The following is a 16,198-nucleotide window of genomic DNA, read 5'->3' as shown; positions in this document are numbered from 1 at the left end:
CACTGAAATAATGTGGAAGTACACAGACACACAGGTGATGTACGCTCAGAGAAAAACACACACACAGTCAATAAATGATGTAATTGAATGTCGTGGCGTGTTTGTTACCACAGAAATAACATTAGAGCCATCGCTAGCTTTTTATGAAACACAACCTCACACGTTTAATTATGTTACTGTAAAATGCCTAAAGCATCAGCTCTCACCTCCGTATCCTCCAACTCCACATCCAAGAAGTCAAAGTCCTTAAAGACACCAAACTGCTGTTCACTTCCTGCATCTTCCGCTTGTGCCTCCTCCTCCCGTGTCACTTCCTCTACAGTGGGGATCAGGCTGGTCTGCTGGTCACCTGCATCCAAATCCTCGTTTGAGGAGAATATCACCTATAGAAAATAAATGTGATTAGCTATCGCCAAGAGTATGAAACCATTTAAAAATATTATTTCTATTTGGAAAAAACATACAGAGGGGTTTTTGGGCAAGCCGGTGTCAGGGCCGCACAGAGACAAGACATTCATCAGTTTCTCACGGGTTCTCCTCTGCAAGCAGAGGTATGATCATCAGAAATGAACATACTGACTGACACAAACCTAGTAATATTCAATTGCATCACAAGCATTTTTGTTTTGGAACAATGCGATAGTTACACAATAAAAGCAAACTGTGAACAATAGTCAGCAATACTTGTGAAAGCTGAGGTCTCTTCCAGCTGACTGGCACAAGGCCGTTGGAGTTGGACCCCGAGGAAGTCGAAGAGGTGCTTCTTGTCACAGCAATGACCTGCGGTTTCCCATTACGCCCTGCTGCAGTTCGCTGGTCGCCATACTTGTGACCTATGATAGGTGTCTGTGGGTCAAAACAAATACGTAATATGAGCGAATATAATGTATTAAACTGTTAAAAGAGACATTAGCCAGACAGAAGCAACGATTTAAGTATAAAGAAAAAAACAGAAGAGTCTGAAGATGAATTATTAGATGGAAAAAGGAAGCACCTCTGAGATGTCAAAGTGGAAGTCCAGCGTTTTTCCTGGCAGCTCTTTAGATGCATTGTTAAAAATGCGAGTGAACGCGATCTCCGGCGAGCCAGTCGACTCGGTGCTATAGGAGCGCTGCACTTCATCTGGAACCACCAGACTGGCTGATCGAGACACGACCAATTTCAGAATGTTCTGGGCCTCTTTCCAATTCGGGCTCTGTAAACACGGACAAACAACAAAACACTTGAGCATTTTTGTCAATTAACCGAGGGGCTTAAAAGACAAAAAGCTTTAATAAAGACCAAAGAGAAAGAAAGAATTTAGGTCACGCTTTCTCAAAAGTGCCTCTTCAAAGCGGCCGGCCCGCAGCCTTTTATATAAACAAACAAACAAACATCAATGCACGCACAGCCAAAGGCATGGAAATGGATGAAGAAATTTGAACACACACAATATTCTGTGTGAACACACACATCCTCTTGAAAAGAGATGGTAAACAAAAAAAAGCATCGGCAGGAAAAACTATTTTTCATGAGAAATTAAATGACAAAGTCTTTACATTTTTGTGACAGTTTCTTAGATGAAGATCTGCTTATACTGAATAACACTATAAGCTGCACTTTAATTGGACAAAATGAAAAAAGCTTTTTTTTAAATAAATAACACAAAACACAATTTCAAGGGAGGTAGAAAACAGGCAAAAAATTGATAGCATTTTATCTAGTGTTATACAATAACTGTGTAATAAAAAGAGATTATCTGACAATAATCTGTATCGAATTGATAATACCCAATTAATTTCTCCTCTGTATATAAAAAATGTAAAGAAACATCCCCAGTTCAATATTAATAATCTTTATATGAATTATTATCATTCATAAAGTTAAGAAATATTAACTTTTATCTTCAGAATCGGTATCGGCAGATATGACTCTGAATAATCGGCTATCGGATAAGAAATGTAGTAATTTCTCAAACAATGTTCATTGTTTATTCCCCCTCATGTCATTTCAAACCTATATGACTTTCTTTCTTCTGCAGAACACAAAAGACGTACTGAAAAATGTTTGTACCTGAACAACATTCGCCCCCATTGACTTGCATTGTATGGACACGAAACCACAGAGACATTTCTCAAAATATCTTCTTATGTGTTCCACAGAAAACGAGTGAATACAACTATGTGGCGAAGATTAATATTGGACCCTAAAGACAGGCCGGCAAAATAAATAGTAAAAAGCATTAAACTAAACACTATTGACAACCTTCACACACCTGAACATATTTGCCTATAATCTTCATGATTTCCAGGTTGAACTGTTTGACCGGTGCTGCAGACAGATCGATGTGACTAAGCAGACTGTAGATGATCTGCAGTAAAGACTGCTGCATGCTGTTGAGACCCTTCTCCAGCAACTACAAAACAAGAGGTCAAAGGTCAAAATATTATATTTTATTAAACTGCTAAAGCGTGTAACGGAACTAAACTTGAACCAAATGTATCTCACCTCAGCGAGGTAAGTAACCAGGTTAAAAGTGATTTCAGAGAACGAGTCGTGCAGGTAGCGGCACACCACGTTGATCCAGTTGGTGCTGTCTCGTGAGTAGCTGTGCGTGGAGTATAGGCTCATCATGTGTGCCAGGTTGGCCAGCGTCGCCGACTTTTCCTCGGCGCACACTTTGGCGATGCGGTCGGCGGTCTCCTTACAGAACACTGTGGGGTTGTCAAAGTGCTGGACCAGGTGTGGCAGCAGGCACAAGATATTCAGAGGAAAACCTTAGAGGACATCAAAATATTCTCTTGAAACCCAATACAACAACGATCATGAACAAATAAAATGTTAGTTATTAAATTAAAATGTATAGTTCCGATTCCCGAGCTAGCTTACCTGCTACCTGTGCAGGGTCTATAAGCGTGTGTCGAGACACCGTTATGAGTTTACTGAGGAGATGAATAGTGAGCTCCTGTGTTGCAGCTGAAGTAAAGCCCTTCAGGAAAAGCGTGAGCAGCCCGGGGAAGTTGTACCACTTCAGCTTGGCCTGAACCCTCTCTAGCTTCTCCCTGCTGTCGGCCTTCTCCAGGGGCATCTGGGCCAGGAGTCGGTTTAACAGCTTGAGAGCCAGCAGGTACTCAAACTCATAATCGGACTCCAAAAGCGACGTGGCGATCCAGAACACCGTCGCCAGCAGGTTGGTGGGGTCGGTGGGTGGCACCACCTCACCAGACCCGGCTCCACCACCTCCTCCAGCTCCACGCCCCCCATCCTCTCTTAACGACGATAAGCTCCGCGTACGGGCTAGGTTGCCGTGGCTGCCGCCCAGACGGTCGGCCACATCAAGGGTGTTGCTACGGCGCCGGTCTCCGAGGCGTTCCGAGGCCCGGAGAGAGTTGCTGCGAGTGTGGCTGTAGTTGCCGTGCAAGAAACTTCCGCTGCTGAGATTCAGCTGGCCGGTACTCTTCCTGTTATTGGCAAACTTGGTGCCATGCAGAGGATCATGGGAGGCCCTGCAGGAGATGTACACAGCGTGTCAGCAAGCAAGTTTAGGGGAGTAAAATGCTATGTACAAAAGAGGTCAATACTGTATAGTGCCGTAATGTGTCTTACTGTGAGAGTGCAGTAAGCAAGTCGTAATTTTTCATGGTTTCAGCCAGTGTGTCTATACCAGCCTCTAGAGTCAAAAGCAACTCAATAACAAAACCCTAAAACAGAGAGAAGTGTATTGAATTGTGCAAATCTTAAAATATTAGATAACTTTATGAACACTTTGACTGATACTCTTAGAAGAATCTTTAAAGAAATCTACCCATTCCTACCACTATTTCCACCAAAAGTGTGTTTTTGGTAAAACTAACGGTTAATAGTTCACATTTCAAACCTGTACGACTTACTTTCGTCTGCAGAACACAAAAGAAGATATTTTGAAGAATGTCAATAACCAAACAATAGTGGTGCCCATTCACTTCTACTTTATAGACACAAAAACAAACCAAGTCAATGGGTACCGCCCGTTCGGTTAGCAACATTCTTCAAAATATCGTCTTTTGTGATCGGCAGAAGATAGAAATTCAAACAGGTTTGAAATGACAAGACAGTAAGTAAATGATGACAGAACATTTCATTTCATTTTTTTAAACTAATAGTCCAAATTTACAGAAAAATCCTTCTACTTAAACACTGTTGTTATTGTCATATCAGTACTTCTGCATCCACGGGACACTTCTAGCATACCTGAGCCTCTTCTCCTGGATCTCCCACAGTCTCAACCAGACGAGATAGCACATCTGACAGCGTGGAGGCTGTGAGGGGCTGTTTCAGCGCTCTGAAGATCTGGAAAGAGCGACCGGCGTAGTGCCGTGAAGAGCAGGACAGAGCGGTCTGCAAAGCAACTTCACTCAACTTCTGTTCCAGCTGAAAACCTGATAAAACACATAAACATGCATCCTTAAAAACCCGATAAAACCTTGTATCATACAATTTTTTGCATGAAACAAAAGCAGCTTGAGAATAGTGGGTGGTCACAGAGAACAGGCCCATTGTTTCAAATCGTGCACTATTTGTATGTGTTTATATACAGTATTTTGTACATTCAATTTGTGTAAATGTTGTAGTGTGAATTTTTTGTATATTGTTTGTATTTTGTATGTATATTCGGTACAGATCAAAGATTTTCACCAACAACTTCGGTTTTCACAAAACCTCTGTTGGTTTTGTAGTGTTACAATAAAGTTGATTTGCTTCGAGAGCAGAAAATACTGTAATACCATTTGTTGTGTCTTACCGGACGGCGTCTGCTTAAAAACATTGACAACATGGCGTAGGAAAACGCTAAGTTGTTCAGCGCTCTTGATATTGGGGTTTTTAGGAGAGACGTCTTCGTGGTTCCACAGTGGACCTCGTTTCCTACAGACAAACCAATAAGAGTAGAGTGAGAGACAGGAAGAGACACAAAAGCAGACGTCAAACATAGAACAAAGGTACAGCAGGCTCACAGGCTCCCATTGTTGATTAAAATAACTATGTATGAACACACTCAGAATCACACAGAAATGAGACCGAGTGAACACACACGCACACACATGCAAGGCAACAATACCCTCTTCTGTTACACGTGGCTGCAGGCAGAGGAAAAAATACAATAACATAACACAAAAATAAATACACTTTCGAAATGTTTCCAAGAAGTCTAGACGGATTAAAACGCGTAACAAACTCAAATGTGCACATTGTTATTGAAGGATCCAAAACATTGCATAAACTATTCTATTATTTAAACTTTGAGAATGATAACAAAAGAACATATAATGAAAATAGGTGAAATGAGAATGACGACTTCTTCTTCGCCCTTTCAGGGTTTTATCAACCAACCTGCCGGTTGGATTTGTTACCATTATGCTACATTAAGCAAATAATACATGAATATTTGGCCAAATCCTCATCAGCAAAAACGAAACCCCATGAATTGACAATGTAAGTCCTGAAAGGAAAAATCTGATTTTTCAAGGCTTTCACCTTGAGCTGATGAACTCGATGAGGTTTTTGACCTTCTCGTCCTGTTCTGCAGACAGGTCCACTTCATTAAGAAGAGTGGGGGTGAGGTGAGGCAGGACCGAGCAGCCCAGACTGATACTGGACGACGTAGAGCTGGAGCTCAGGCCAGAATCTGTCGTCGGAGACGGCTGGTATTCAGGCATTAGCTCTGTGGTGCCTGAGTGAGAGAGAGACATTTACATTAATCTTAACACTACAAGAGGGTCTTTAAATTATTAATAGTTTTAGCACTCACACAGTAACTGTGTTAAATAAACACTCTAAAAGCAACTCCATTGAAGAAGTGCTAAAACTACTGCTTTGGTGCAAAAAAAAGTTTAATTAGTCTCACACCCGGATCGTTTCAAAGAAAGAGTGCAGAGTAAAAACCTATTAAATTGTTATTTTGAGGCCCTTGCACAAAGAGACAGAAGCATATTCTTCAATGCACCTGTGAGGTTGAACTCCTGAAGCGCTGGTTTGACTGTCAGGACTCTGGGCTCATTAAGCTCTCTGTTCCGCAGCAGCACGGAGGCCAGCGACTGGACGCTGCTGTTGGTTCCCTGGACGACCAGCAGGTGGAGCAATAAGCGCTTGCAGTGCTCATAGACTTCTGGGTGCTGGTGGTCGAAGCCTACACACAAATATTCACAGAGCATTAAAGGGGTCATATGACACAGCTGAAACGAATATAAGCGTTTGTTTCAGATGTAATGCAATGTGTATACACGATTTAAGGTTCAAAAACGCAATTGGTCCAATTGCAACATCAGGTTCCAAAGCAATTCTACTGACAGGCACACCCACCTCACTTATGTATACATTTGGGCGGTCTTAGTCAAATCATACCGCGATCTGACGTAGATTTGTAGGGGTTTGGTTACACGAGGTGTCTCAGGCAGGTCTGGTGAGCATTTACTTAGTTATAATGCCTATTTTGTTTCAGACACTTACATTTTTGCAAATTTCCGTGTCAAATACATGCATGGGCAACTTATAACACACCAAAGACACAGAAAAACATGTATTCGTGCCATATGACGCCTTTAAAACAATGAGGGAACAGAAAATGGAGATGAATTCTATTGCAGTGTGTGTGTTACCTATGAAGATGGAGTGCAGAAGCAGGTGAAGGTACGAGCTCCATTCCACTTTGACGCCGTGGTCTACAATGAGGTCGGTGAGTAAGATCACGGCAATGTTACACCTGGAAAGAGTACAGTGTTGAGCTTCAAGCGGTCAAGGAGAATGTTGATTCACAGGGTGAGTGTATGTTCATCACCTGTGCAGGGAGACTCCAGGCGTGGTGGTCTCGGGCAGGTAATCGATCAGAGGTGACCAGCAGCCGCCGGTAGGGGGAAATGGGAGGGGCTCGGGCCGGTTATGATCCATCACCTTCAGACGCCAGTTCGCGTAAACAGGCATAGTGTCACCTACAGAACAAAATATTTTATCACATTCCTTTTAGTCCATATACATGATTTCATGGGGTCTTCAAATGTTCACTTGATTTGTTTATGTGAAGGTTCTCACTTTTCTCTTCCTCATACGATCCTCCTGAGCTGCTGCTGTAACGGGACTCCAGCCGATGATGTTGTCTGTTCAGATTACTGTTAAGACCGCTGTAGATGTCCAGATGAGTGTAACTGCACAGACAGACAGAAATCGTCCATTTATTACCGTGTTTGATGATAACATTTCATGGAAGTGTTAAAAGAGGTGCGCGTACTTGTCCTCCATGTTGGAATCTTTTAGTTTGCTGTCGTGGTGTCCATCAGGTCCAGGTACCATGGTGTTGCTACTGGATGTTGTTCCTGAAAAAAGTGACGATACTATGAGCCCGAAATATCAGCTTCACCTTTTGTGTCCTCATCTAATACGAGCTAGTGTTGGTTTACAAAAAACACTTCAGCATCACAGATTACTCTGATCAATGAGTTTCCTGAACATTACCAGAAACTAAATAAATGACGTCTGAGTTGTGTATACCTGATGTAACCGAGGGGATTTTGTAAGAGGAAGTGATGCGATAGTAAGGCGGGTTATCCATGTGAGTGACAGCTGAGCACACAGGCTCTGTCAACTCCAGCTCATTCATTAACTCTTCAAGCAACTGCATGGTCTTATCCCTGCCCAGATACACAACCACACGCTTCACCTGCACAGCATCATGAGAAACATTAGAAACGATGATATTGATAAACAACAAAAGTTTGAGATAAGTAACAGTACTGAGGGTCAGAAGAATAAGCAGGTTTTGCTCAGGTTGTAAGAATCTGCCATCTGATTGGTTGAGAGAGGTCACACTCACGTAAGGCAGAAGACTCGGTTCGCTGTTGACTCCAGACATGCTGATGAGGAAGTGCAGGATGATCTTTAGATTTTTGGGCCAGCTGTCAGCTAAAGTAGTCCAGACGTTCTCAATCTCTGACCATGCGAACTCATCTCCATACTGGAGAGACAGAAAACATGAACATTTAGGAAATTAAGAAGGGTTGAAAAGAATGCGTGATTTCAACAAATTAATTTGTAGTACTCTACCCAATAATTTATGATTACGAATATGTTTAAAATCATTTTAAGATCCATGTTTTACCTTGGCAGTCATGAACATGAGGTTATTCAGGATCATGGTGGTAGCATGCGGTGACCCCCAGCCCTCTCCTCTCAGCCAGCGACGGCTGTTCACCATCATCATGTCTCTCTCGTGGGCATCCTCCTCATCCTCCGTTGTCGACGGCTCCTCTTGACGCCGAGTTGAAGGCTTGAAGTCCACCAGCTCCACGTTGTTCATCCAGGGTAGAAGGTAATGCAGCATCACCTGCCGACCACCAGGGTGCGCTGTTTGGATTCTCTGACTCACCTCTGGAATAAAACTCGGCGTCAGTCTGAATTTCAATCTGAAGTCCCGAAAATTCACATATGGGTGTGTTTACGCGCACAGGTACCTGAGAAGATGGGCAGGGTGAGCTCGGGGTACGTTCTAGCAAGTTCTTCGCTGAGTTGGTAGTAGGACACAGAGTACAGGTGAGGAAGGGGGGAGGCTGGAGATAACACGCCATCAGCACGCTGGATCTCCAGTTTATGGGCATAACGGAAGAGTTTTGGCTCCAGTATCTAACACGTAAACAAAACAAAAGTTACTGGGCTTCATTTGCTTAGTCTTCGCCTCAAAACTCATTTGAACTGTATATGTGGGTGGAACATGACATGCAGAAATGTGAAAAATGTGTAAAAAGCTGAACAGGTCACCTGTAGCAGCTGCATGGCGACCTCGTAGATATCTCTGGAAGAGTCTGCGGCCTTAAAGAGGATGAGATTCAGCAGAACCACAGTGTCAAACTGGTAATCCCTGCAGGAAAACACAAAGGAAATAGATTCAGCTGAATTCAGTCGCTTGTTGGTTTGTAGACATTCATCACAGCGACGTTTTGGTGTGCACCTGTTGTGAAATACATTAGCGATGGCCCTGAAGCAGCCCGCGGCGACCCTGCGGGACCCCGTGTAGCAGCGATCCACCGCCCAGAACATCAGATTGCTCTGATCTGGGTTCAGTTCTAACAACAGCATGACTGCCTCACATCCCAACTGATGCACCTAAACCCACAAATACATACAGGTCACGATAAACGAAGCACGGTCAAAAAAAAGCGATTATGTTGTGTGTGCGGTTACCTTGCGGTCTTGGGAGTCTAGAATGTTGTCCAGCCACTTGTAAAGGTATCCGTCAGAAGACAGACCAACATTATCGGCCACCGGACCACAACACAGCACTGCAGACATGGCCTACGGCAACAAAACTCGGAAACGTCAAACATCCGCACACTTTATAGGGGTGTGTGTTTAAGTGAGCCACAATAGCATTCTCGTACCTTCAGCGCACAGTACTGGTGTCTGTTGATCTGCATGTTACGGTCGCTGTATCGGTCCAGCGGTGTGAACATGATGCTGAAGGGTCCCGCCCAATGACTGAAGAGCATGAATAGACTGTGTCTCAGAGACTGCTGTGGGAAGATGCTCCTCCTCTGATGCACTGAGGGAGCACACAATTGGTTTTGTTTTGAGAGATAAAAAAGTTTGTCTGATTGCTCGCCAAGCTAAATTGACAAATATTAATTCACCTATAATTACTCACCCTCTTGTCATTTCAAACCTGCATGACTTTTTTTCTTCCGCAGAACACAAAAGATGATATTTTAAAGAAAGTTGGTTACCAAACAGCACTGGCACCCATTCACCTCAATTGTATGGATACAAAGCCAATGCATTCATCAAAATATCTCCTTTTGTGTTCTTTGGAAGAAAGAAAGTCATCCTGACAATCAACATTGGCTCAAGCAACAGTAAAGGGGCATAACTATATTTTTGGTCAATCTGTGTAAGATGATGTGTTCAGAAAAACAGCTTTCCTTCATTCAAAACTATATATAGTGCAACTGTATAGTATAAAAAGCATGCCAGAGCCGTGTGTGTACCTGGTACATTCTGAATGATGTTGGCCACCAGGGCGCTGAAGTGACAGCGGATGTCTCTTAACATGTCCGAGTCTTTGTCATTCTCGGCTTCCAGAAGCTGCCGGGTCAGATCCACGTACTCCAGCAGCGTGCTGTTCAAAGAGTGAGACTCCCCATCCAGACCACTGCTCGCACTACGCACACAATTCACAAGCATTAAGATGAGAAAAATCTTAGTGACATATTGGATAAAATCACTGATAAGTCACCAGTTTTTCATAATGTTTGAAATGCTTTTGATCTACAGATGGGTTTGAAAGGTTCCTTTAAGGTTTGAGATAGTGAGGAGAGATGTGTTTGACTTACGTCTGACTGATGACCCCAGAATCGGCCAGTAGCTCAAAAATCCGGACCAGCTGGACTCTGAGAACATCACGACGACGTCGTCGCTTCATGTTCTGCATAAAAATTGATTTAATATTGATTGATTCATAAATTGATTGATTTCTTAATTTATTAGACACATTCTTGGTGGACATAACAGCTTCGGTGCTCTGCAAAAATTGATTGTGAGTAAGAAAGAATATCTTAGAATATAGTTTCATGTTTGGAGTCAGGGGTCAACTCACCTCTGGCCTTCTTTCAAGCGCCTCTTTAATGATGGGATTTAACTCATCCAACAGCTCTCTGTAACATATACCACTGGGTTATAGCTTCATCACACAGAAGCATTGATGCTAACTACATCTGAGAATAAATGGGTTCATAAAGACAATAGGTGAAGAGACACACGCAGACGCACCTGAAGGCAATGGGGTTGGTCCTGCCAAGCCCCAGGACAAGAGACTCAGTGATGTCCATGCTCTCAGAACGCATCATAGGAACCACATGCTTGAACAAGGAGGAAGGGGACGGAACGCTAATGATCTGCACAAACACACATGTACACACACACACACACGTTTATCTCATTAAATGTTTCGCCTTTAATGTCCCAGTGAAACAAAAAGTGCCAGTTCTTATTTTTTATCTGATACAACTGTTCCTGTGCTACTTAAGACTGGTTTTGTTATCCAGGGTCAGAAATGGCGTAAATTAGACTGCTTGGCCGGAGCATCCGTTAACTCTTCCCCTTCAACTGTCAGTCTGCTGCCACCTTCATTTCAAAATCAACAGCTGTTTTTACACAACCAATCAATTCGCAGTGAAAAACGCAAGCCACACCCACTCATTTTCTACTTTGAAATTCCTTTTCAATCGGAAATGTGTCAGAATACAGAAGTAAAAACTATCGCAACTTCCGGTTCACGGGTCTTTAAGTTCAGTTATATAAAACATGTGCTCTCAAATCTGGCCTGCCATGATACTTCACTTGAATTGCTGGTTAAGATGTTATGGAGCATAATGTAATAATGTTAATTATTAAACTCAACATTATACAGTAGATGGTGATAGGGCTAAGCAGTAGTTACAAACACATATTTTTAGGTATTGGAAAATGATTTAAGTGTTCAGAGGAACAATAGTCTCTGGCTTTAAGATGTTTCATGCAAATTAAAAAATTTACTTGAAACAAAATAGTAAAATTTTTACTTAGGAAACAAAATAAAAAAGGTCATGGGCAGGAAGTGAGCATTTTGAACCGATGACGTCAAAAGTTAACTGCATTGTAGTTAATAGTAACCAACATAGTAACCAATAGTAACCAACAGTCTAACAAAGTTTTCTTCTTGAGTGTAAATCAGAGACACTTTTACTTTTTTAATCATGCGACAATACAAATCTAACACACTCAGTAAAGAAAGGATGATGTGAAAAATGCACTAATCCGCTCCGCTATTCACAGTTTTGTTACATTTTTATATTCCCAGCATAAAAGTTGCTAATACACAGAATCAAAAATAATACTTATGTATTAGCCAGCTCAACAGTGTAATGATCTGACCTTTGAATCATAACTATATCCGCTGTCTGGCGTGGACGCCAGGGTCTCGGGCGGGGAGCAGCGAACAGAGCCGGGGGCCGATGAGGATGATGATGAGGAAGATGAAGAAGTGGCAGAACTGCAGCAAAGGATCAGATAGTTCCTCCAAAGCCCTACATAAGAGTCACTGCTACTGCTCATGTTGTTCACCTTCTTAGCATTGATGGGGCTGCTGCAAGGTCAAAGACAGCACATGTTACAAATTATACATTAGATTATAAATAGATATAATGGATAATTCTACCGGAACAGAAGCTAAATACACGGAATTAGAAAACATACTTGATGTCGACTTGTGGTGAGAGCAGCTGGAGGCGTGTGGAGGCAAAGACCCAAGCGTAGCTCAGTGCCGACGGACAGTGTTTGGGCAGGTGCTCCTGCCGCAGGTAACTGGACAGGCTGATCACCCAGGGGTCCTGACCTTGCGTCACATGTGCAAAGACCCAAATGTGTGAGGGGCTTACCACATCAAACTGGTGGCTGATAGGGGAGGAGCTCCACTCGGCCAAAGTCTGAAGATCTATTCCACTGGGGCAGTATAGCAGATTTGACTACAGAAAGGACAAGCACGATTTTTTAATGCTGGTGAACAACTGTAATCAGGATGTTATAAATAGGAGCATCATAAGAACATTTTCTTACCTGATCGGCCCCAGTAAGGTGGATAAAGCTTTCGAGAACTGAAGCGCTCAATCTGTCCATCACATCTATCGCCAACTCCTCATCTCCCTGATAGAGAGAAAGCATCAAGAGAAACCGATGAGTATGTGGAGTTCATTGATAAAGAGGGTGATTACATGTAGTCGAATATGAAAGACGCTTGAAGGGGATGGTTACCTTTGCGATGCCAAGGGCTGCGTGCAGTGATCGGACCTCTTTAAGGACATTGACAGCAAGCCTCCGTGTTGCAGGTCGACAGCTACACAGAACGACCAGAGCCAGACCCTCCACCACATGTAAAACTGTCCAGAGAGGAGATCTCTCTAGCGGCAAACATGGACCCTGACAGCAAGAGGAACAAAACATGTCAAACATACTTAAATAAAATTGCATCTATTTAGCCATACAAAACATTTTTTAAACAAAAGTTATACACCAAAGAATTGGATTTTGTTGTGGTGTCCATGTGTGTTTTATATTTGTTTCTCAATCTTGACATACACTAAAAACTTTTATCAGATTTACAACTTTCTCCTTTCAGAAAAAGGAAACAAAAGTACTGATGACTCATCCTGAACTTTACAGATTTTGTCCAATCAAACTTTGGCTCTGTGATCGAGAATGCCCCTCCCCCTGAAGCGACCTACAACTCACTAGCAAAATTGCAAATCCTTTTAAAAGCCTTTTAAAGCTTTCATAAATAAATACGTAAACAAGGCCCCTCTATATGTTCCAACTTCCTGTTTCAACACGTAATGTCAACACGAAAACTATACTTTTCAGCTATTATAGGATGTTTTTGAGCACACACAGCAAACCAAACAACTTTACAATATAATACAAGGGCCTGAGTAAAAACAGGCAAATATCACACACGCAACATGACAAACTCCTGCGGGATGACACATACACACGCACCTGTGAATCATGACTGCGGTTGCTCTGCACTGCCTGCCTCCATTGTACGATGAGCTGCAGAAGCATCTTGACAGCATTGTCCAGTAGAGTGGGATGAACATCAGTCACCTCCCTCACAATGAAATACACAAAGCCAGACAGCACGTCCTCTCTCCAGTCTGGGAAGTCCACCATCAGAGCCTGCAGAGTGGTGAACGCCAGACCACGTAGCTCTTCGTCCATATGGATGGTCAGTCTGGAAGAGTGGAGAGTCATTGTTTATAAAGCAAATAAATGTCAGTGATAACCGCAGAGAGGTCAAGAGACCTTTTAAGTGTTTTGGAAGTCTGACAGTGTGCCATTAAGACTTCACAGGAAGTTTGACTCAGATGGTGGTTATTGCACGGGAGGTGGCAAACGTACGGAATTTAGTGAGTCAATCTTAATCTCTAACATTAATCTAGATGTCTCTGTTGAATGGTAAATGAGTGTAGTTGTAAGCATCTGCTTACTACAGCAGGACTAGTAAATCTGGGCTTTGTTCAGGTGATGGATTGAGGGTCAGAGTTCATTACTTGGCCAGTAGCTCAATGAGATCCTGTCTGCTCATGCCGTCTGGAATCAGTCTGGGAATGGCAGCTACACATGTCCGAAACAGGTCGATCTTCGGTTTTCGCTCCCCACTAGTGGTAAACAAACATAGACATGTAATTCATACATAATGGAACACATATGATGACGAAATCTTTACATGTAACTTGATTCATTTTTCACACACAGACTAGTATGATCAGAAAGAGTGTAAAAGGTATAATATAATGTAAAAATTTGGCGAACACTAAAAAAGATATTTTGATAAATGTCTCTGTGGTTTTGTGTTTATGTCATAAAGCTGAATGTGGGTCAATGCTGTTTGGTTACCAACATTATTCAAAATATTCTGCACTGCAGAAGAGACAAGTTATAGGCTTTGAATGACATGATGGGAAGTAAATGATGAAAGAATTTGAGTTAACGGTCCCTTTAAATTCAATGTGCTGATGTCAATGAACTGTGATGAGACTTACGTGATCATGTCCTCTGGTTCTTTGTTAGACATCTGAACACTGGTCATGCTCATAGACCTCCCCACTTCTTTATCCAGGTGTCTGAGGATGTTGTCCAGAGCTTTCCTGACCTGAGGGTAATACAGTGACATGCCTACACAGAAAAGCACACAGAGAGCATAGCTTAATATTTGATATCGGTTTACATACAGAGCTCAACCACAATGATGCCAGTTGATAACACAATTAAATAGTAATAAAATAGTTTAAGTTGTGTTTCGCTTAAATTTTTGCTTTTTCTTTATGAAGTTTAACATGCTGAATATCAAAACCACATGAATTGTTTTTTACGGTACTCACAAAAAAAATATATATTTTCACACATTTATACATTTCGGTATATTTACTCGTACGCAGAAAAGACAAGGTACTGGCATAACACTGTTCTCAAAACAATAGTTTATAATAACAATTGCTAAATGAGTCGTCCAAAACTTCAAAAGTGTACATTTGTTCGTTTTTGTATTTGTACATATGACTAAAACTGTCCTCACGAACCAATTTCCAGACATAGTGACACATCATCGCTTCATTCCTCATTCCCAGAAAATTCCCAGAAATTTCGCGAATTTTCTGATGGTGACGATTGGAAATCATTTAAAAAAATATGTGAAAATGTTTTTTTTTTATTTGCAATAAATCGACGTACCGTAATTTATGATATAAGCTCAACATTTACTTGATCTATATATACACTAAAACATAGATACTATTTTGAAATAATTATTACCACAATAATTAGCACCTCAAAATTTTACAAGAAGTATAAATAGACAAAAATTTGCTACACTGAGTATATGTTTTTAATCAAAAATTTAAACAATTTGCTTAACTCTTTCACCGCCATTGACGAGTTATCTCACCAATTAAAAAAAACGCTTCCTCGCCAAAGACGAGTTTTTACGGCAATCAGTGTTTTTACTGTTGTACAGCAGGTGGCGCTATTACACACCTTTGGGAAAAAGTAAAGAATCCCAGAACCTAGAACGTATATGTTTTATAGTTTTTTAATGATTGTTCTGAGTGTAATCTGGGAGCAATCTGTGACAAAAACGTTAATTATCTCAGCTCTTTAATCAAAACGAGCCATTTTTTAAGAAAGCTACGCACATCTACGGAGTGATAAAAAACGAACATATGAAGATAGAAGAATACGTTTTTTTTTGTTTAAAAGCTGAGACTCTGTTCTTTCATTTGACATATAGTTTGTTCATATATTCTTTACAGAAAATTTACTGTGAGCCATTGAAGTTGGGTGAAAATGTAAAAAAACGCTGGCGTAGGCTGGCAACTTTTTTTTAAAGAGGCCTGCGGGGAATGAGTTAAAACTGACAATGCTTAAAAGTCGCACATGGAAAACAAACACAAAGCAGTGAACGCAAAAATCAAAATCAAGACGCAAAACTTAGAACGGCTATATGGGCTTTAATAAAGAATATCCTCAGGAGAGCTGAGTGAGAATTGTAAAGGCTTTGGTATATTTCCCTTTTTACATGTACGTGTGGGACAGTGCACAGTGCACATGACGCAAATTTTCATCAGAATAGTACACGCGTACTTCCGTGCCTGCACATTCCATTTCTTGTAGT

General features: G+C 41.6%; 1 protein-coding gene across 10 annotated transcripts in view; it reads right to left on the bottom strand.

Moving 5' to 3' along the window:
* Window positions 1-16,198, bottom strand: part of fryl (furry homolog, like) — a 79,678-nt gene that overhangs the window by 15,808 nt on the left and 47,672 nt on the right. For all 10 annotated transcript variants that reach the window (XR_008908696.1, XM_056764840.1, XM_056764841.1 and 7 more), the window contains 35 exons: window positions 14,571-14,703; window positions 14,079-14,186; window positions 13,525-13,759; window positions 12,784-12,948; window positions 12,589-12,675; window positions 12,229-12,497; window positions 11,908-12,118; window positions 10,765-10,889; window positions 10,592-10,649; window positions 10,329-10,420; window positions 9,984-10,156; window positions 9,381-9,541; window positions 9,184-9,294; window positions 8,951-9,105; window positions 8,761-8,860; window positions 8,457-8,625; window positions 8,105-8,373; window positions 7,820-7,960; window positions 7,498-7,666; window positions 7,238-7,322; window positions 7,042-7,154; window positions 6,791-6,941; window positions 6,612-6,715; window positions 5,960-6,142; window positions 5,491-5,686; window positions 4,760-4,881; window positions 4,210-4,397; window positions 3,586-3,680; window positions 2,869-3,485; window positions 2,488-2,756; window positions 2,255-2,395; window positions 995-1,195; window positions 685-846; window positions 465-539; window positions 207-383 (listed from right to left, as the gene is read on the bottom strand). Coding sequence is in view for 9 of the 10 variants with exons in the window: in XM_056764840.1 (XP_056620818.1) it covers window positions 207-383; window positions 465-539; window positions 685-846; window positions 995-1,195; window positions 2,255-2,395; window positions 2,488-2,756; window positions 2,869-3,485; window positions 3,586-3,680; window positions 4,210-4,397; window positions 4,760-4,881; window positions 5,491-5,686; window positions 5,960-6,142; window positions 6,612-6,715; window positions 6,791-6,941; window positions 7,042-7,154; window positions 7,238-7,322; window positions 7,498-7,666; window positions 7,820-7,960; window positions 8,105-8,373; window positions 8,457-8,625; window positions 8,761-8,860; window positions 8,951-9,105; window positions 9,184-9,294; window positions 9,381-9,541; window positions 9,984-10,156; window positions 10,329-10,420; window positions 10,592-10,649; window positions 10,765-10,889; window positions 11,908-12,118; window positions 12,229-12,497; window positions 12,589-12,675; window positions 12,784-12,948; window positions 13,525-13,759; window positions 14,079-14,186; window positions 14,571-14,703 (5,810 nt within the window). In the remaining variant the exon portion in view is untranslated. The remainder of the gene's footprint in view (window positions 1-206; window positions 384-464; window positions 540-684; window positions 847-994; window positions 1,196-2,254; window positions 2,396-2,487; window positions 2,757-2,868; window positions 3,486-3,585; window positions 3,681-4,209; window positions 4,398-4,759; window positions 4,882-5,490; window positions 5,687-5,959; window positions 6,143-6,611; window positions 6,716-6,790; window positions 6,942-7,041; window positions 7,155-7,237; window positions 7,323-7,497; window positions 7,667-7,819; window positions 7,961-8,104; window positions 8,374-8,456; window positions 8,626-8,760; window positions 8,861-8,950; window positions 9,106-9,183; window positions 9,295-9,380; window positions 9,542-9,983; window positions 10,157-10,328; window positions 10,421-10,591; window positions 10,650-10,764; window positions 10,890-11,907; window positions 12,119-12,228; window positions 12,498-12,588; window positions 12,676-12,783; window positions 12,949-13,524; window positions 13,760-14,078; window positions 14,187-14,570; window positions 14,704-16,198) is intronic.

The sequence above is a fragment of the Triplophysa dalaica genome, chromosome 13, assembly GCF_015846415.1.
Source record: "Triplophysa dalaica isolate WHDGS20190420 chromosome 13, ASM1584641v1, whole genome shotgun sequence".
Classification (NCBI taxonomy): domain Eukaryota; kingdom Metazoa; phylum Chordata; class Actinopteri; order Cypriniformes; family Nemacheilidae; genus Triplophysa; species Triplophysa dalaica.
Note: the sequence above shows the minus strand (reverse complement) of the source record. Positions and strands in the feature narration are given on the sequence as shown.